The 21263-nt window shown below is 41.6% G+C and overlaps 1 protein-coding gene across 5 annotated transcripts in view; it reads left to right on the top strand.

Moving 5' to 3' along the window:
- The window catches only part of ATF6 (activating transcription factor 6), a 201820-nt gene that overhangs the window by 23126 nt on the left and 157431 nt on the right, over positions 1-21263 (top strand). For all 5 annotated transcript variants that reach the window (XM_042975597.1, XM_042975598.1, XM_042975596.1 and 2 more), the window contains exon 7: positions 5356-5576. In XM_042975597.1, the coding sequence (XP_042831531.1) occupies positions 5356-5576 (221 nt within the window). The remainder of the gene's footprint in view (positions 1-5355; positions 5577-21263) is intronic.

Raw genomic sequence — 21263 nt, 5'->3', positions numbered from 1 at the left:
CCAACTTCCTCTTCTAGCCTGATGAATCTGGCCGCTGTCCCTTGAATTCTCATGTTTTGCCTAGTTTCTTGGCTCAGACCGTTCTGTCTGCCTGGAACAATTTCTGCCCCTAAGTCCGCTAAGAGTGTTAGGAGGAGTGCAGGTGAGGGCTGGTGAAAGCCTGCTGTATCAGTGAGAACGGAGATCCAGGATGGAGAGTGCGAGTATGGGAAAGTGCAGAATCACAGGCTTGGTGATCGGATGGTTTGGAAGGGGAACGAAGGATAGAGCGGAATGTATCCTGTTTTGGGCTTTTTTTTTTTTTTTTTTAATTTTTTAATGTTTATTCATTTTTGATAGAGTGCAAGCAGGGGAGGTGCAAAGAGAGAGGGAGACACAGAATCTGAAGCAGGCTCCAGGCTCTGAGCTGTCAGCGCAGAGCCCGACGCGGGGCTCGAACCCACAAACTGCGAGATCATGACGTGGGCTGAAGTCGGATGCTCAACCGACTGAGCCACCCAAGCACCCCCTGTCTTGGGCTTTTTGAGTGGATGATAGCGCAAGTCATTGAAACGGACGATGGAAGTGATATAACTTGCCCCAGGTCATTCTGCTCATGCGAGGTAGAGTCAGAACCTGGGCCCAGGGGGTCTGGCTCACGGCCTGTAATTAGTCACCATACTACTTTGTTGCCGCTAAAAGAACGCAGAGATGTGCCCCTTGATCTCAACAATTCTAATTGGGAGTTCACACGTTTATGTAAACAGTTAAATAGCAGTCACTATGAGAACTAATGAATTAATAATTCATGCAGTACCCTTCATGGAAGCTATTATTATACAGAAATGGCAGTTAATAATAAATAACAGCCAACATTGAGGTTTTTTTCTGTGTGGCAGACACTGTTATAAGTGTTTCAGTGCATTATCTTGTTGAATCCTTACATCAGCTCTGTGAGGATAGGGACTATTATTATCTTCATTTTACATAGGAGAAAAGTAAGACACAGAGAAATTATTTACCCCAGGTCGCATAGCTGTCCTATTTTAGACAAGGTAGGCATTCAGCAGTGCTGGATACATAGTTTGAAGCCTCTGAAGAAGATTGACAAGAAAGAACTATTACAATTGATGAGTCATACATAGAAGCATTTAGCATTGAATCTAGCCATGTTCTGTTAAGGGGGATTTGCGTGTAATGCCTAAGAGGATTTTGAGCAGGCTGAAAGGGATAAACAGCCTTTTGGTATGTCCTTTTGGACCGTTTCCACGCTAGGAACAGCCGTCACTATGTTCAGCTGCTAACTGAGGCCCAGAACAGTTCTTTGCATTACATTTTATGATCTGTGAGCACCTTTGGGTCCGTGTTGAGCAAGTCACTCTGAGTTTTTCTTGAACACGTCGTATTAGAAATTTCTCCCCATTCAGTCTTGAGACCCAAGCAGGCCTGGAGTATTTAGAGGATCCTCGGTTTAGATGCTAGCTGATTTGGGGATAGTTGTGTACCCTGGGACGAGAGGGCTTGACGTGCGTTACAGAAAACAGGAGGCGGCGGTGGCCTGGTTGGACTCGGAGCCACATTCGGTCCACAGACCTTGCCTCAGTGGTGCTCTGTCTCCCTCACTGCATGATGTGGTTCTCTCAGCAAGGGGATGCTGCCAGCTAGGCCACAGACAGGACAGACTTGGGTTATTCTTCTGAGTTGAAGAAATATCCCGAAGCCTCCTGCATGTGTTAGCTGGAACTAGAAGTGTGATCCCTCTCTTTGAAATGACTTAACGCTTTACGCTTACCCCCTCTTGTCTTTGGAATAATCCCCAAGTTCACCGAACAGTGTTTCATTTCGGGACCTTTTTATTGTACTTTTGAAACTCACAAGACGTGGAACACTGCTTCTAATAATGCTCTTTCTCAAAGTATGGTTTTAGGTCAAGTGGTTCCCAGCCTGCAAACTGTGGACCTAAGGTGTGGGTGGTGGGAGTGGTAGCCTTGGGCATTGTGCAAAAGGCATCTGCAAACCCATATAGGAGGCAGGCATTTTCTATACACTGGATAATTTGTTTTATATATCTTTGTACTCCGGGTTTTCAGATTTTTGTGGCTATAGTTCCGAGTGATAAACTACAGATTTATTTTAAATTTTTACTAAGTTCTTAATAGCCTTTTCTCAACATGTATTTTCTCAGTCCCTGGAAACTGAATGGACAGCCCTGACCATCTTGGGTGGCCATGATACTTTTTAAAAAAATTTTTTCGGGGCGCCTGGGTGGCGCAGTCGGTTAAGCGTCCGACTTCAGCCAGGTCACGATCTCGCGGTCTGTGAGTTCGAGCCCCGCGTCAGGCTCTGGGCTGATGGCTCGGAGCCTGGAGCCTGTTTCCGATTCTGTGTCTCCCTCTCTCTCTGCCCCTCCCCCGTTCATGCTCTGTCTCTCTCTGTCCCAAAAATAAATTAAAAACGTTGAAAAAAAAATTAAAAAAAAAAAAAAAAAATTTTTTTCTTTTTAATATTTATTTACTTTTGTGTGTGTATGAGAGAGAGAGAGAGAGAGGGAGGGAGGGAGAGGGGCAGAGAGAGATGGAGACAGAATCTGAAGCAGGCTCCAGGCTCTGAGCCGTCAGCACAGAGCCTGACGCGGGGCTCGAACCCAAGAGCTGTGAGATCGTGACTTGAACTGAAGTTGGATGCTTCACCGACTGAGCCACCCAGTTGCCCCATACTTTTTGATGTTAAAGAAAAATACTTATATTCAGGGTGGGACCCCTTCGTTGAAGTTTTACATAATAATGAGTTAATAACGAGTGTTGTGGTTTCTTAACAAGTGTTACTAAAAAACTTGACATTTGGTCACATGTTATTTATTTAATTTATTTTTATATTTGCACATTTGGTCTAAGCATATTTATATCTGCTTCTGAGTCATTTCCTTATTTTATACGTTTTTGTTTCATAAAAGGAGTCCAAGGGAAAAGAAGATAAAAATGTTTAGTGATCATTTTTGTCCAAGTAAATTGTACGTATTACTTTTACATCTTTTGTGCTAATTTAATAATTTATCTGGGATGTAATGCTATTAACTAAATTCTACTTATAGTATGCTTTTTGAGGCCATCTGAAACAAAGACTTTGGTTTAATAGATGTGACTTTTTTTTTATGCTAAGACAGGTGTTCTTAACAAACAGGTGTTCCGAAGTATTATTTAGATTTTCAGTTTTCCTTGATCCTTTGAAATACCGAGCTGAGTTTTACGTGGGTCATGTTACACTGTCTGAAAGTATAATGCCTTTTTTTTTTCCCCTTAAAGAAGAATTATAAATATTTATGTAATTTTAGTTGCTGGTTACTTTAGTACCTTTATTTTGTTAGATATTTTGCTCAAGCAGCTGTGGATATTGGGGGAGGCTTTCAGCACCTGATAAAATTGGCCGGATCTGAAAGGAAACATTGAGCAGGCAAGTAAGATTTTTAATAGACCACAGTTATGAGTTATAGGAGTCTTCTTTAGGTTAATGATACTGATTCTCCAATTAACATAATTGAAAAAATAATGTTAAATGTGAGGATTGAGAACAGATTTGTAGGCCATTTTGTGTGTGTAGGGGGAGTTGGTATTGTCTACAGACTGTTTTAAATTACGGATTTATGTTTCCTGTGCCTGTTAGCTGCGAATTCATCTCAGATGGTTTTAACATTTTTTTAAACAAGGATATCGTGAACAACTTTATAAAAAATATATTAAAAATTTTTTTTCTAACGTTTGTTTATTTTTGAGAGAGAGAGAGAGACAGACAGAGACAGAGTGTGAGCAGGGGAGGGTCAGAGAGAGGGAGACACAGAATCCGAAGCAGGCTCCAGGCTCTAAGCTGTCAGCACAGAGCCCAACACAGGGCTTGAACTCACGAGCCTTCGAGCTGTGAGATCACGACCTGAGCCGAAGTCAGCCGCTCAACTGACTGAGCCACCCAGGCACCCCCAAAAGTATATTTTTAATTGAAGTCTAATTAACATACAGTCTTACTAGTTTCGGGTGTGCAGGTAACGCCTGAACAACTCTATACATTACTCAGTGCTCATCACAGGAAGTGTGCTCTACATCCCTTTATCTCACCCTTTTCCCACCCTCCTCCCCACTGGCGACCACCCGTTCTCTGTATTTAAGGGTCTGGTTTTTGTTGCTGTTTGTCCCTTTTCTCTGTTGGTTTGTTTTGTTTCTTAAATTCCACATATGAATGAAATCATACAGTATTTGTCTTTCTCTGACTTATTTCACGTAGCATTATGTTATCTAGATCCATTCATGTTGTTGCAAACAGCAAGATCTCGTTCTTTTTTATGTATTCCATTGCCTGTATTTACCACATCCTCATCCATTCATCTCTTGATGCACACTTGGGTTGCATCTGTATTTTGGCTATTATAAATATAGCTGCAAGTCTTAACATTTTGATATTTGTAGCTCCTGTCTTTCCAAGTATTGAGTTACTGAATCACCGTTTATATATTTTTGGTGTTGTATTTCTAAATCCGATTAGTTTAAAATACATGGCTCTCTTGGGGCGCCTGGGTGGCTCAGTCAGTTGAGCCATGACCACCTTTGGCTCAGGTTATGATCTCGCAGTTCATGGGTTTGAGCCCCGTGTCGGGCTCTGTGCTGACAGCTCAGAGCCTGGAGCCTGCTTTGGATTCTGTGTCTCCCTGTCTCTCTGCCCTTTGCCCGCTCACTCTCTTTCTCTCTCTCTCTTTCAAAAATAAACATTAAAAACAATTTAAAAAATAAAATAAAATACGTGGCTCTCAGTGTTCAGTATAAAAGTCTTGTTACTTACAATATGAAAAATATTTTTTAGTACTAATTTCAGAGGTTGATAGAAAAATCTATGTATAACTTACCAAGTTTGGCACACATGCAGTTGAGAAAAAATATGGAAATACATTATTAATGATAACTTCAAAGGGAACAAATTTAGTTTTCATTAAAAATACAACAACAGAAGTTTGTGTGTGTGCTGCTATTGATTATGTTTTAATTGGTGGGGTTTTTGTTTCTGTTTTTTTTAATGTTTATTTATTTATTTTGAGAGAGAGAGCACAAGCAGGGGAGGGACAGAGGGAGAAAGGGAGAATCCCAAGCAGGCTCTGTGCTATCAGCATAGAGCCCAGTGCAGGGCTCGAACCCATGAAGCTGTGAGATCATGACCTGCAAAATCAAGAGCCAGACGCCTAAGCAACTAAACCACCCAGGCACCCCCTTCATTGGTGGTTTTAAATCCCTTCAGTGTCATCTTCCTGTTACAGCCGCAGAAGAGACCTGAGTGTTCGGCATCCTCTGCCTCAACGGTCGTGCACGCTGTGATTCCTTTCCTTCTTTCTGCACTCAGGTCCAACAGTAGTGCTCTCTTCGCCTGCCGTGGTCCAGCTTCAGGCACCTGGAGTCCTGCCCTCTCCTGCCCCGGTCCTTGCTGTCACCGGGGGAGCCACGCAACTACCTAATCCCATGGTGAATGTGGTGCCGGCCCCTGTGGCCAACAGCCTGGCGAATGGAAAACTCTCTGTGACTAAACCTGTCCTACAAAGCACCGTGAGAAGTGTGGGCTCGGATGTAAGTGTTGAAACCCAGTGCTTTATCACACCTGATTTCAAAACCAACAGAACCAAAACACGCTTTGTTTTCCTTGCCTTGTTTCTGTTTTCTAAATTATTTTATACTGCCTCAAATAAAAGAATGTGCTGGGATTGCACATCTGTTATTTGGTGGCAGATTATTTTGTTAGAATCCAAGCGAAAAGGTCTGAAAGAGGCTAAAGTTGTTTGATAAAAAGTGACGTATAGGGGCGCCTGGGTGGCTCAGTCGATTGAGCGTCCGACTTCGGCTCAGATCATGGTCTCATGGTTTGGTTTGTGAGTTCAAGTTCGTGAGTGGGCTCTGTGCTGACAGCTTAGAGCCTGGAGCCTGCTTCAGATTCTGTGTCTCCCTCTCTCTGCTCCTCCCCCATTCATGCTCTCTCTCTCTCTTTCTCTCTCTCTCTCAAAAATAAAGCAAGCTTGAGGCGCCTGGGTGGCTCAGTCGGTTAAGCAGCCGACTTCGTCTCAGGTCATGATCTCGCGGTCCGTGAGTTCAAGCCCCGCGTCGGGCTCTGTGCTGACCGCTCAGAGCCTGGAGCCTGTTTCAGATTCTGTGTCTCCGTCTCTCTCTGACCCTCCCCCGTTCATGCTCTGTCTCTCTCTGTCTCAAAAATAAACGTTAAAAAAAAATTAATAAAAAAAAAAAATAAAGCTTTGGGGCGCCTGGGTGGCTCAGTCAGTTGAGCATCTGACTTTGGCTCAGGTCATGATCTCACAGTCTGTGGGTTCGAGCCCCACGTCGGGCTCTGTGCTGACAGCTCAGAGCCTGGAGCCTGCTTCCGATCCTGTGTCTCCCTCTCTCTCTGCCCCTCCCCCACTCTCACTTTGTCTCTCAAAAATAAATAAATGTAAAAAAAAAAATTAAAATAAATAAAGCTTAAAAAATTAAAAAAAAAAAAAAGTGACGTATGCATACTTTGCTGTAACTCCTTTCGAGCCCTCTCCTCACATTCTTCAAGCCCTTCCCCAGCCCAGGCAGACACTAGTGTCTTACAGGATTCTTTCAGGTCTCCTGATTGAAATGTCTTTGGCAAGACCCAGATAAGAGTCTGTAGACTATTTTCTCATCAGGGTTTATATTTCTGTCCTGACTTATGAAGGGTTTTCACCCCTGGGTAATAACTTCCTGCTCTTAGGAATTCTGTCTCAGTGACTAGTTGGTGTTTTCCCATCTTTGCAAATCTTCAGGTTTTCTAGCCTGTTGAAGGTTTTTTTTTTTTTTTTTTGTAATTTATAAATCACAGAGTTTCCTAAGATCTGTCCTCCCTGAAGCCAGTTATAGCATTTGCCAGCTAACTCTGCTTTCTTAAAACGTGGTACAAAAATACCGCACGTTATGTACTTAAGAAGTAATTGAGTATCATGGGCCTAAAGTTTAATGAAAGTTAAAGTCAAATAACCATTCTAATAACCAGTCTAATAACCATCTCTCAAATTGTTACTGGGAAGCCAAACTCATGTGTTTTCTTTAAGATAAAAGTAGATATTACTGACTGTGAATATTGCCACACTACCTTTTCTTTAGGTTTTGCGAAGTACTTTTAAAGTCCTAAAGCGCTGTGAGTTCTTAAGGTTATCGAATACTGTCTGATCGGTCCACCCTAATTTATTAACCCAGCATGTCAGCCCAGTAGTGAAATTGCTCCTCTGTTGCATTAAACACAACCGAGTGACCTCAGCCGGCAATATTGTAAAGACCCATAACAAAGGAATATTTTCTGATGAAGCAGAACATTGAAGATCTGCAGTAATTCCCATAGCGTTTATAGGTATTGAAAACTGTGCACCCAGACACGGGGGAAGATTAGTGTCGGACGAGAATAGACATGGATGGTACAGGATTAGCCTTGACTGTTAACGTTCCTTTAATTTGAGGTCCAGAAAAGGTTAAGCACAGTGCTTATGGCATAATAGGCACTAATACACAGTGTGTGTTTCAGTTGAAGATGAAACGATACGCTGGCATTTGCTTGAAATACTCTGGGGGTGGGGCGGGAAGCCCAAGATGGAGGAAACAAGATCGGCAAAATGTTGACAATCATCAAAGTTGGGTGTGTCGTCTTTCTTTCCTTGTGGTGTGTGGGAAAATTTCCATAGTAAGTAAACAACAATCGGCGTCCAAAACAATTCCGTGGTATTGTCCGTTAAAAAGTTGTATGGGGCCCCTGAGTGGCTCCGTCCGTTGAGCATCCGATTCTTGATTTCAGGTCAGGTCATGATCCCAGGGTCATGGAATCGAGTTCCTGGTTGGGCTCTGTGCTGAATGTGGAGCCTGCTTGGGATTCTCTCTCTTCTACCCTCCACCCTTCCTCTGCCCCTCCCCTGCTTGCACGTGCGTACTTGTTCTCTCACTCTTTTTCAAAAAAAAAAAAAAAAAAAAAAAGATGGGGGGGAGCCTGGGTGGCTCAGTGGGTTAAGCGTCCGACTTTGGCTCAGGTCATGATCTCACAGTTCGTGGGTTCGAGCCCCGCGTCGGGCTCTGTGCTGACAGCTCAGAGCCTGGAGCCTGCCTCGATTCTGTGTCTCCCTTTCTCTCTGCCCCTCGCCTGCTTGCTCTCTCTCTCTCTCTCTCTCTCTCTCTCAAATATAAATAAACATAAAAAAATTAAAAAAGAAAAAAAAGATGGTACAACCAATAAAAGAAAGGGTGTGCTTTTCATAGGAGGCCGAGAAGGCTAAGAATGATGAAAGAGGATTTTTAAAATGATCCTTTAAATTTTCCTTTTAATCCTCTTTAAATTATAAATTGAATGTTTCTTCTGTGCAATGGAAGTAGCAACAGAAAATATCAAAGTTGTCTTTATTCCATGTTAGGACATTTAAAGTATTTATTTTTTTATTTTTAATTTTTTTAATGTTTGTTTATTTTTGAGAGACAGAGTGAGTGTGTGTGTGCTTGCATACGAGTGGGGAGGGGCAGAGAGAGAGGGAGACACAGATTCTGAAACAGGCTCCACGCTCTGAGCTGTCAGCACAGAGCCCGATGTGGGACTCGAACTCATGAACTGTGAGATCATGACCTGAGCTGAAGTTGGATGCTTAACCTACTGAGCCACCCAAGTGCCCCTGAAGTATTTGTTATGAAATACCTTAGACATGGAAAAAGGTAAAGACTAATTAGAACTTTAGAAAATATAGATTAACAGCATGTCACAGTTGTTAAAATATTAACATAATGTTAGTCTGTCTTCATAGACTTACAACGTCTGATCATGGGACAGTCCAGAGGAATGTGGCCAGGATGGGAAGGGGGTCTGGGAACTATGTTCTGGGTAGAGGCAGCGTTTAAGGTTTGGAATGACTCAGTAAACTGAAGAACACTGAATGTAGATCTGAGAGGCGATTCTAGGACGTGAAGGTTGATGTGTGGAAAACAGGGTGATTGATCTGGGTTATTCTAGAAGACTCAACTAGAACAGGTACAGTTAGCGTTATTTAGAAAGGGTCCTTCCAACCCTAAAATCCTTTGATCCAGTCATTGTATTTAAAAACGGGAGGAGATCTTTTAATGTTTTTCTTCCAGCTAATATCGGAATAATAAGCATCTTTTTTTAAAATTATTTTTTAAAGTTTATTTTTGAGAGAGAGCGAGAGAGACAGAGTGCAAGCAGGGGAGGGGCAGAGAGAGAGAGAGAGAGACACAGAATCTGAAGCAGGCTCCAGGCTCTGAGCTGTCAGCACAGCTAACTGGGAACCTAACTGGGAACCTAAACTTGTGAACCGCAAGGTCATGACCTGAGCCCAAGTAGGATGCTTAACCAACTGAGTCACCCAGGCGCCCCTAAATAATGAGCATCTTAATGTTGGTACTCATCATTGTGTTCTGCTGACCCATTTTGTAATCTCTGAACATTTCAGTTGGTTATTTATTGATCAATTAGACATTCACTATCACTTCTCTGGTGCGAAAGACCACGTTTGTTCTGCTCTCACACTCTTAAGAGTATTCTGTAAATCTGGTGAATAATTTACTGATGAAGCCTCCATCAACATTGAACTGGGGGATGTGTGAGATGCAGAAGTATAGAACCAACAGGTATGATTTTTTTTTTTTAAGCAGTATTTATTGGCTAGCATTCTTACTACTTTTCAGAGTTTAGAGTCGACAGTATTATAGGAGAAAGATTTCAAGTACTGTGTGTCTAGTGCAAGAGACCTAAAGGCGATTAGAATAAATTTTCTAGTCAACCTGAGTTGAGGTTTTGTGCTTATTTTTCCTTGGCCTGCATATCAGGAAGTGAGCCAGGCTTTTTCAGTATGAGTTTTCTGGTAGAGGTTTTGACTTAATGTTTATTTCAAGTGAAGAAACATCAGTCTGTCCTATCAGCTGGCCAAGCCTCTCAGGAACCCGAAGTAAATTTGTTCCAGAAGGAGCTGCAGGAAACTTTGATCTGCTGGGATGGTCTCCTGTGTTAGTAACTTGGTTGACCTTAATAGTGCGTGCATTTGTTAGACTCAAGTCCCATGAAATTATGATAAATTTGAAGTGGTATAAATTTCTGATTAAAAATGGCCCGACAGAAAAATTTTTCATTCTGTGCTTTTTGTGCTTTTAAGCCAAAAGTGTGGTGAAAAAGCAGTAATTCAGCAAAAGAAAGCGTATCAGTCTTTTGTGGCTTTGTAAGGCTGACATGGCTTCTTTTTTCCTACCTTTTTTGTTCTTTTGTTTGGCTAGTTTCAGTCTCTGGAGACCTGCTACTGCCCTAAGTAGCGTTTTTTGCATACCATATTCTGCAAACTGCATTAAGTGCCACATTTGCTGTTATGAAACAGTTTGCCTGGTTCAAATTATAATCTCACTCTTCCTGCCTGTTGCTGGTAAATCTGTTCTGTTTAACTCTTGGAAACCTCACCTAAGTTTTCAAGAAATGTGGTTGGTTTTTGGCTCTGATCGTGATGGAAAAAATGAACATGGTCTCTCATTTCAGGGTAGAAATTCTCTTATGCAGTTTCTTAGTAAATGGCAATCTTGGAACTACAGAATTGCCTTCATAGGAGAGCGTGCTTATCTTTCTTTAAAGGGCCGTTGAATGTTGCCAGACGTGGAACCAAGGGCTGAAAGCAAGCAGTCTGTTTAAATCTGCACTGCCATAACTACTACCCTCTACCCACCATAATTCCATAAAGTTCATGAAGCATTATGGCTCTGGTTTTAGGTCCATGGAGTTATATTGTTGTAGTTGTCTTGTTTGGGATAAAAGACCAGGAAAAAAAAAAAAGTGTGGTGAAATTGTATTGTGTGTCCTTCGTACTGGGCCAAGGTGAAGCAAACCCCTATTGGAAATCAGTAGGTGGTAACAGTGGAAAGAAAATGATCAGGAGCTAGGTCAGAACTAGAAATCACATCAGATGGGAGGCCAATCAGGGAGAAATCACATCAGATGGGAGGCTGATCAGAGACAGGCTCTGCTGACAGGAGGCCCCAGGCCTTCTTCTCAGCCCATTCACCCCATGAAGCATTTTACAAACCTTTTATTACCTTGTACTCTCTAATTCTTTACTTAGTGACCTTGACCCTCCCATCCCAGTCTCCTCCCTTTGGGGGATCCTGCCCTAATCACTAAAGCCGTCATAAGAAGCTGGGTGCTGGGGAGATGCCTTTCTACCTGCCTGCAGGTATTAGAAATGGCGTGAATGGGATTCTTCTAGCATAGTGAACTAGAACTTTGTCACTTCGTTTCTCTGGAGACACCGTTATACCATTAGGTTTAAGATTTCGGGTACGTTAGTACTGTGAGCGTGGAGGTCACATGATATGGGCCCAGACGGATGCTGTGCACACGGTGTTTCTTTATTGCAGTGAAGGAATGCTGAGCTTTACAGCAAGTGGTGGGCAAGTTTCCTCATTGTCCAGAGGAAGACATTACCTCATCTCTCAAGGTTTCTTGCTGGAAACAGCCCTGAGAAACGGCCTGGGTAAAGAGTGGTCAGGGCCTTGTATTCTTGGCATGCCCGGGAAGACGTATAGTAACACGACTCACAAGAGACCCTAGAGAAGTCCCTTTCAAGGAAAATACAAATCTAACGTAATTTATTTCCAGTGCAAAGCAACGCAGAGAAACTGTTAGAAAAATGGAGAGTGCCTGTGCTCTATTTTGGAAAAAAAAATTTCTTTTTCTTTTTTAATGACGCTTAAGCTGCTTGTGTTATCTGTGACACCCAAGAATGGGTTCTCTGTTAGGTCTAAGAGTGAGCTGAATATCCTTAAATGGTGTGGCCAGCTTAGATCTAAGAAGATAAATAATGAATAGATACATTTTGTGACTAAATTCCTTGACAACAAAGACATGGGATCATGATATTTCTGTAGGCTTTGAAAGTAAAGGAATCCATCAGAACAAATTCAACAGGAAGGATTTGGAGACCGAAAAAGCCATCCAGATTTTAGTAAAAGATTATTTCTGTGCTGACTGCTTTCTGGCTTTGCTGCTAGCAGGGACTCTGCAGATCAGAGAAGAACATGCTTTGTTAAAATATTTGTAGTTTCTCCTTAGATGGAGGTGTGGGCCTTCTAAAAATTTATCTTGAATAAGGACTTTGGCAAATCATTTCATTTGTGGTTACGGTGGTTTTGGAAAGGGAACAGAAGGTGTTTCTCCCCCCGCCCTGCTGGTACCGCACTTAGATTTGTGTCATTAGGTTAGATTTGTGAACTGTGGCAGCTGTGGCATTCTTTGTTCTGTTTTTGTTTTTTTTTTTCAGTTTGGCATCTTGATAAGGTTAATAATTCTTGAAAAAAAATTTTTTTAACGTTTATTTTTGAGAGAGAGAGACAGAGCATGAATAGGGGAGGGGCATAGAGAGAGGGAGGCACAGAATCCGAAGCAGGCTTCAGGCTCTGAGCTGTCAGCACAGAGCCCGACGCAGGGCTCGAACTCACGGACTCCAAGATCATGACCTGAGCCGAAGTCGGCCGCTTAACCGACTGAGCCACCCAGGCACCCCAGGAAATAATTATTTTTAAAGGGATGCTGATTTCCATCTTAATAAATAATTAATACTTAATTCCCTTTTCTCTGGTTTCCCTTCCTGCAACCTGTTCCTGAAGACAGACCTTCCATGCCCCAGATGCTTTGTAGCTACTGGGTTCCCCTGTCCAGAAGCAGTCACTGTTACTGGTTTTTCATGCGTCATTCCTGAGACAGTTCCTTAATATATGGGTATTTACAGTTTTACCTATTTACCTATTTTACAGAAATGGTAACTAGTGTCTACATGCTGTCCTGCACCTTCCTTTTCCCCTTCAGTATATCTTCGCGTACTTGCCATATCGGCACTTAGAACATTTTCTTGTTCCTTTACTAGCTGCGTGGTAGCCTGTTTCGTTCGGGTGTCCTAATTACTTAAGGTTTTTTCTTTATAAGCAGTCCCTTCGTTGAATAACTTGATACTCATTTAATTTTGTTTATGTGCAAGTATATCTGTAGGAGAAATTCCTAGAACTGAAATTAGAGGCAGAAGGTAGGTAGTTTTGATAGATATTGTCAAATGGCCCTCCATAGGGTAATTCTAATTTATTCTTCCACTTTGAGTGTATGAGAGTGCCAGTCACAGGGCCATGGACAGTGTCTCCATACACAGCCCCCCTTTTCTTCACGTCCCCCCTTTCCTTGCATCATTGATTATAGTACTGGGTATGTGCATTTGTCTGGAGAGAGAGTCTGTAGCTTTCTATGTAATTTTTTTTTTTTTAATAGCTTGTTGAGATAAAGTTCACCTTTAAAAGATCTAAAATTTAGTGGTTTTCAGTATATTCACAAAGTTGTGCTATGGCAGGAGCTGCTATCTAATTGCAGAATGTTCTCATCCCCCTAAAAAGAACCTCCCTACCCATTAGTGGTCATTCCTATTCCCCTCCTCTCCCCAGCCCCTGGCAATCACTAACCTGCTTTCTGTTTGTATGGAATTGCCTATCCTGGACATATTATGTCATGGAATTATACACAGGGTGGCCTTTTGTGTCTTCCTTCCTTTCTTTTTTTTTTCTCTCTCTCTTTCTTTCTTTCTTTCTTTCTTTCGTTCTTTCTTTCGTTCTTTCTAACTTTATTTATTTTGAGAGAAAGACAGAAAGAGAGAGCATGAGTGGGGAGGGGAAGAGAGAGAGAGAGAGAGAGAGAGAGAGAGAAGGAGAGAGAGAGAATCCCAAGCAGGCTCCACACTGTCAGCGCAGAAGAGCCTGATGTGGGACTCAACTCACAGACCATGTGATGGTGACCTGAGCCAAAACCAAGAGTTGGACGCTCAACCGACACAGAGAGAGAGAGAGAGAGAGAGAGAGAGAGAGCGAGAGAGAGAGAGCGAGCATGAGCAGGGGAGGGGCAGAGAGAGGGGGAGAGAGAGAATCCCAAGCAGGCTCTGTACTGTCAGCACAGAGCCTAATGTGGGGCTCGATCTCACAAACTATGAGATCATGCAAGAGTTGATGCTTAACCAGCTGAGCCACACAGGCGCCCCAAGATCAAAATCAAGGAGGCTTAACTGACTGAGCCACCCAGGCGCCCCCAAACCCTTTTTGATTTAGAGAGTATTTACAAATCAGTGAGAAAAATGCAAGTTAACCCAATTACCAAATGGATAAAATATGTGACTAGATAATTCACAAAGGAGAACGGCCAAGTATTTCGATGGCTGTCTATTCTGGAAGGGGCGTGCCCCCTGGAAGATTATATTTTATGACTCTGTGAAAGAATATTAATTATTAATGGAGGAGAACTTTTGAATGGTTAAATAATGATATGCAAGGATTAAGTGTTAGGGTTAAAATTTTCTGTGGCTCTGCAAGTGTGTGTGTGTGTGTGCGTGGGTGCATGCGTGTTAGGCTTTGTATATGGTGATAATACTAATTATATTCATAATGATATCTCAAATATTTACAAGTTGCAGAAACAAACCGTAAGAGACTTTTTTTTAATTTTAATTTTTTAACATTTATTTATTTTTGAGAGAGACAGAGACAGAGTGTGAGCGGGGGAGGGGCAGAGAGAAAGGGAGACACAGAATCTGAAGGAAACTCCGGGCTCTGAGCTGTCAGCACAGAGCCTGACGCGGGCCTCGAACTCACGAACCATGAGATCATGACCTGAGCCGAAATCAAGAAACCGTAAGAGACTCTTGACAATACAGACCAAACCGGGCGTCAGTGGAGGGCGGCGGGTGGGGGATGGGCTGGGGGAGTGATGGGTGTTGAGGAGGGCACTTGTGTTGAGCATGTAAGATGCTTAGTTAGATGTAAGTGATGAATCGTTAAATTCTCCCGAAGGCAATACTACATTGTATGTTATATATATAACTAGCATTTATGTAAAAATTTGAAGAAAACAATTAAAAAAAAATTGCAGAAACAGAAATTCTCCAGAGAACACCGGTACCTTCACCCATTCACCTGTTAACATTTTACCCCGTTCGCTTTATTAGTTTGTTCCTTCTGCCTGTCTCTCCATCCGCACACATACTCGGTTTTCCCCCCTGAACTATTGTAGAGTAAGTTACATACTCTGTAGTCCTTTACCACCAAACATTTCAGTGTGTATTTTTTCAGAGTAGGGATAATCTCTTACATACCCACAGTATAGTTATAGTTATCAGCTTCATTCATTTACATTTGTAAAATACTTCAATCAACTGTCAGTATTACAGTTTTATCAGTTGACACAATAATCTCCTTTATTGAAAATTTTCCCTTTCGGTACAAGAACCAGTCAAGGGCCAGATACTGCATTTGGTTGTTATCTGTCTGTAGCTTCTTTAAATCTGGAACATTTCCATAATCCTTGTCTTTTTGACGCTGTAGGGGAATTCGGCTCTAATACAGTTTGATAAGTACTTCACATTCATATTGGGTTATAAATCATTTATTTTCACAGAGTCCTATTTGATTCTTACAAAATCCTTGTAGAGTGGGTACTGTTGATTCCCATTTTACCGTGGAAGGAATCAGTTAGGTGTTTTAGCCAAGATCATCTTGCTAAGATTGGCTACGTTGATAAAGTAGTGTGTGCCACACTTGTCTAAGTGCCTGACTCACAGATATTTAAGCTTCCTAACAGCCCTTTGAGGTGAACGAGAGCCCCGATACATACAGAGTAAGGGGCAGACCGAGGGATCTTGGAGGAGTGTGAATTATACTTGGGCTGTTTTTCAGCTTCTGCAGCGATTAAAGGCGATTCCCAGGTTTTGTCTGTTTTTGTTTCGTAAGTCATTTTTAAAATTTAAAATCTGAAAATAGGAGCTGGGTTGTGGGCAGATATTTTCAATATGGCTTTATTTGCACAGTTTATCTGAGCAGCTGTGAGGCACATTGATGATGGAGTTCAGAATTTTTGCCTCCTCACTCGATCTGTTCATAGCTGCAGGGTAGCTCCCCTTACTGAACCTCCCGTATGTGTGGTACATTGTAGTTTACAAAGAACCTTTGTGTCCATTCGCTGTGTAATCCTCACCTGATCATCTGACCTGCTCCATCTGAGTTAGGATTCAAGCCTAGGCCTTGTCTCAGTCCAGTGCTCTTGTCACTATTCTGTGCTCCATTAACGGGGCTTTACTTTCAACGCAGCCCTGATGCGGCATGAATTTCAGATTATTACGTCTTAAAACTTGCTGCTGCCTTTTCTCTCCCTCTATAAGTGTATTCTTTTAATTTGTAAAAATTTTCAGCAGGTGGTTGTAAGTCTTGAGAGACAAAGTATAGAGACTGATCTTAGGTGAACAATGTGGTGATCTCAAAATCGACAGCAAAGTTAGTCTTATCCGTATCTTATGATGCAGTAGTCATTTCCGGGATATGTGGTAGTTCAGTATGGGTGGTTAGCATCAGTACTGGAACCGTTTTGGTTTGAGATTGAATGAGACCTTTAGGGGATTCACGGGGTGGCTCTCAAGTTTTTGTCCACAGCCCACAGTCCACAGTAAGAAATGTGTTTTACATCTTTCTCAACACACACGGTCTAGGGAGATAGTAAGTAAGCTCTTACTACATTTAAAGCATTCTGTTTCCTTTTATTTTATCCTGTGCTTTTCTGTCAAGTTTTTTTTAAGTCTCTTATGACCCACTAAATTTATCATGCTACTTGCTATTGGGTTATAATAGGTTCAAGAACACCATTCTGGTCTAACCCCCTTTTATTGCTGCCGTGAAAACGGGCCCTGGGAGCAGAAAGGATTCTTCTAAGAGCTTCCAGTTACTTCATTGCAGTCCTAGAGTAAGAATTAAGGACACCAGTTTCCGGTACTGTATTGTCATCTGATGACTTCAGTCACTGTTACTCTTAGGTGGCTGCTGCACTTATTTCTGGGGCCGTGTGAAGCAGGGGAAACTGCTCCGAGGATCCCTGATGATCCCTGTACATAGGACGTCCTCCGTCCTTCAGGAGGCCGTGCCCGACTGCGCGGTTTGCCTGAGAGCGTCTGGTGGACGCTTCTGCCTTTGCCTTCTGCCGGTCCTTCCCCTTCGCTCAGGACAGGCGGTTGCGTAGGGCAGCCCGGGCCTGCAGTTAGCAGGGGTTGCGTCTGTTACCTTTTCTCACTCGTGAAATCATACTCCCTGTCCAAAGGCATTCCGCGTTAAAAAAATAAAAGTTTGTAGGGTGAAGATTATTGCCTTGACTCTGCCAATTAAATGGCTCAGGTGGCCAGTAATGAAACTGCTTTATTTAATTTTTGGTGACCAGGAACTGGGTATAACACACACACACACACACACACACACACACACACACACACAATAGAAGGAGTAAAATGAAATTTTGGCTTTCTGTCATGAGATTTGAGAAGAGTACAGGTAGTATAAGTGGAAAGTTTCCCCTTTTCTGTTTTGAACAATTTTATGAGAAAAAGGGGAGTATTGTGTGTGTATATATATATATATATTTTTTTTTTTAAGAAGTTTTTTCTTTATTTTTTAAGTTTATTAATTTTGAGGGAGACAGAGACAGTGTGAGTGGGGGCAGGGGGACAGAGAGGGAGAGAGAGAGAATCCCAAGCAGGCTTCCTGCTGCCAGCGCAGAGCCTGATGTGGGGCTCGAACCCATGAAACCATGAGATGATGACCTGAGCCGAAATCCAGAGTCAGACGCTTAATCTACTGAGCTACTGAAGCCCCTCTTTCTTTTTCCCTTTTTTTTTTTTAAGTTTATTTATTTATTTTGAGAGAGAGAGGGAAGGTGAGAGAGAATCCCAAGGAGGCTCTACACTGTCAGCACAGAGCCAGACGTGGGGCTCAAACTCCCAAACCATGAGATCATGACCAAAATCAAGAGTTGGAAGCTTAACTGACTGAGCCACCCAGGTGCCCCTAAAAGAGTTTTTATTTTTATTTATTTATTTTTTAGAAGTTTTAATTTTTAAGTCACTGTACCCAACATGGGGCTCAAACTCAAAACCCTGAGATCAGCAGTCACAGGCTCCATGGACTGAGCCAGCCAGGTGCTCCCAAAAGGGAGTATTCTTAAGATTCCCAAGAGAAATCAAATTAGAATACTTAATTGATTTGAATATTTAAAGTAAAGTTGTGGGGCGCCTGGGTGGCTCAGTCGGTTAAGTGGCCGACTTCGGCTCAGGTCATGATCTCGCGGTCTGTGAGTTCGAGCCCCGCGTCGGGCTCTGTGCTGATAGCTCAGAGCTTGGAGCCTGCTTCTGTTTCTGTGTCTCCCTCTCTCCCTTCCCCTCCCCTCCCCCATTCGTGCTCTGTCTCTCCCTGCCTTTCAAAAATGAATAAATGTTAAAAAAAATTTTTAAAAAAAGGAATAGTAATAAAGTTGCCACAAATTAAATTTGCTAATGATTTTAGCTGTACACGTTTTTTTGGAATGTATTTGTAAATATATTTACTGTGATATGCAATAATATATGTTACATAAATTAGAAATGTGTGAGTTATAAAATTTGTGTGTTATATAAATCAGAAATTGGCTTTTAAATCAATTTCAAAGAGACAAAGTTTCTTTCTTCTTTTATTTAATGGAAAAATTGGGTTGTCTAATACGATGAAGGGTTAATCAGTGACCGTTTCTGCTTTAGGTATCAGTTTAGAGGGAGAGATTCACCGAAATAAGAAATAGAACCAAGGCAATGGCACCCATTAAGCCAGTGATTTCATCCATGGTGATCAGTACTTGATCTGGCTTGAGTTTGTGCGAGATGTTGGAATGTATTTTGTAGCATTAAAATATCCTATTTTTGTATCTGATTTAGCCATACAGGACTTTGAAGCTCATTTCTTAGCAACATCACAGAATCAAAAGTCTAGATGGTCTATTTTTTTTATAAGAACATAATATAGTATTGCTTGATCGTGAACTTTTAAAATTAAACAAAATGCAAACAGATTTGGAATTTTGACTCAAATTGGTGGAGCCTTCAAAAGCAAAAGTACATGTTCATCTGTGAAAGTTCTTCTTTTCTACAAGTCTTTCTTACAGTCAAATGTTCGTTTAATAATGCAACGCCTTATTTTACAGTGTAGTGGCACTAAAGGGAGAGTATTTTATGGCTGTGAAGTTTTTCCTTTTTCTTTTTCTAAGCACAGTGCTTGATGGGAGAGTTGTCTGAAGCAGGATGATCAGAAGCAGGGACTGACGACCTCTTCGCTCATTTCAGTCCTGTTAAAGCATCTGACAGCCCTTAAGTGAGATGTGCCAATTGATTAATGAGCCAGAGTACTGATTTTATGTTTTCAGACTGCTAACACAGGAGATGAAGCATTGTAGATACACGTGTTTCCATAGCCTTCCTTTTCAGACAGGTACATAATGAAAGTAAGCACGGAGTTCACGAGGTTAGGGTGCCATGTTGAGATTCAGGACTTCCCATTTGGTATAAAAAGCAGTGTGGGGCTGTTATGTACCGGGATTGTGTGTGCTGGGCTTGGAGTCAGCTGCTCTAAGTTCTAGCTGTGGCACGTCCACTCTCCAACAGTGGATCCGATGAGGAGGCTTATTTTAAAGAATCTCGAAAACTGTAATAACTTCAACAGGAGGAGATTGATATAGAACATCAAGATAACTGAAATACCATGCGTTCTCATTGCATGTCAAAGATGATCATAATACATCCGGGGTGCCCGAGTGGCTCAGTTGGTTAAGCGTCCAACTCAGGTCATGGTCTCACGTTTTGTGAGTTTGAGTCCTGCATTGGGCTCCACGCTGACAGTGTGGAGCCTGCTTGGGATTCTCTCTCTCCCTCCCTCTCTCTCTGCCACTTCCTCGCTTGTGCTCTGTCTCTCTCAGAAAGAATGAACAAAAGAAATAAATTAAAAAAGATGATCATAATACATTCATGCAAAAATCAGTATACAAAATAGTAACTACAGTGTAATTTTTCTTGTAAAATATACCCCCCACCGGAAACACAAACACCATGGCTGTGTGTGTGTGTGTGTGTGTGTGTAGTCTGAAAATCATAATTTTTTGGTCTAGGAAATACAGAATAACTTAAATATTATACATTCAAATAGCTGAAGATAGCTTGCTGAGATGTAAAGTTGGAACTCTTATGTTTGGCAATTCCTGTGGGTTTCATTTATTTTTACTCTCTATCCTTTGTGTTTATTGGTAATATTGAGTATTTATTTTTGGAACTATTGTATCTTTTTCTCTGGGAAGCAGTGAATGGCCACAGGTGGTTTTCATTTTTTTTAGCATGAGGCATGTGCACTGACAGCCTTTGAAACTCTCATGCTGTATAATGTGCAGGTGCTTTTATTGTTTATAGAAATTCCTAATCCTTGTTTGAAATTTATTAAATGGTGTGCCATCTGTAAGCCTCCCTAAATTCCGCAGATTAATTAGCCTTTAAAGTAAGGTTGCCTTTTATCTAACGTTAGTATAAACTCTTCCATCTGGGAACCTTCTCTTTCATGCGCTTGTTCAGTGTTCTGTATACTTTAGCACTCTGGAATTAAGTATTAATTATGGACCCTGGCCTTCTCAGTAACCATGAAGAGCACTAAGAATAACAGTAGACTGAACAAAGTGGCATTGTCCAGAGACTGCTTTGACGTGGTGAAGAATCATCCATCAGGGCTTGGCCGCTGCTGTGTGTGTGTGTGTGTGTGTGTGCACACCGTGTTACTGTAGAGTGGGATGGTTACTCCTTAGGGAAGGTTTGCCGATGATGGTTACATAAGTTGGCATTCCTATGAAGCTTCAGTAAAGGAAGGAAAAAAGAGAAAAACACCCTCTTTTGACATCTCCTGTAGTTTTTTTTTTTTTTTTTTTTCCCTTGTAGCTTCTGATTGAAAGTTTGTTGACAGTATTTGGTGCAGAGAGATTGGCTTTGGCTCTTTCGAGGAAGTGTTGTGTGGGGTTGGAATTGTGTTATTATTTTAAAAGAAATCAATATTATTCTGTTTACTGGTCTCACCGAGCCATTGAATGCCACAGAGTGGAACGTTTATTTTTTAAAGTCAGTTACAAAACATATAAAGTCAGTAGTTCAGTCATCTGTGTACTTTAAAAATAATCAGTTTAATATTATTTGGTGCTTTTTATGGACTTAATTTTGCTGCCTCACCCTCTGCCTCAAATAAATTAGACTAATGCTGTTAGTTCATTATGGACAAATAGGTTCCATAAGTTCTCACTTAGAAAATGTGATGCAAATAATTTTTCTCAGTAAGTTGAGATTATGGAAGATATTGTGGGTAGTAAGCAAAAATGTAGAATTACAT

The sequence above is a fragment of the Panthera tigris genome, chromosome F3, assembly GCF_018350195.1.
Source record: "Panthera tigris isolate Pti1 chromosome F3, P.tigris_Pti1_mat1.1, whole genome shotgun sequence".
Taxonomy (NCBI): Eukaryota; Metazoa; Chordata; class Mammalia; order Carnivora; family Felidae; genus Panthera; species Panthera tigris.
This window is presented reverse-complemented; position numbering and strand designations above follow the sequence as displayed.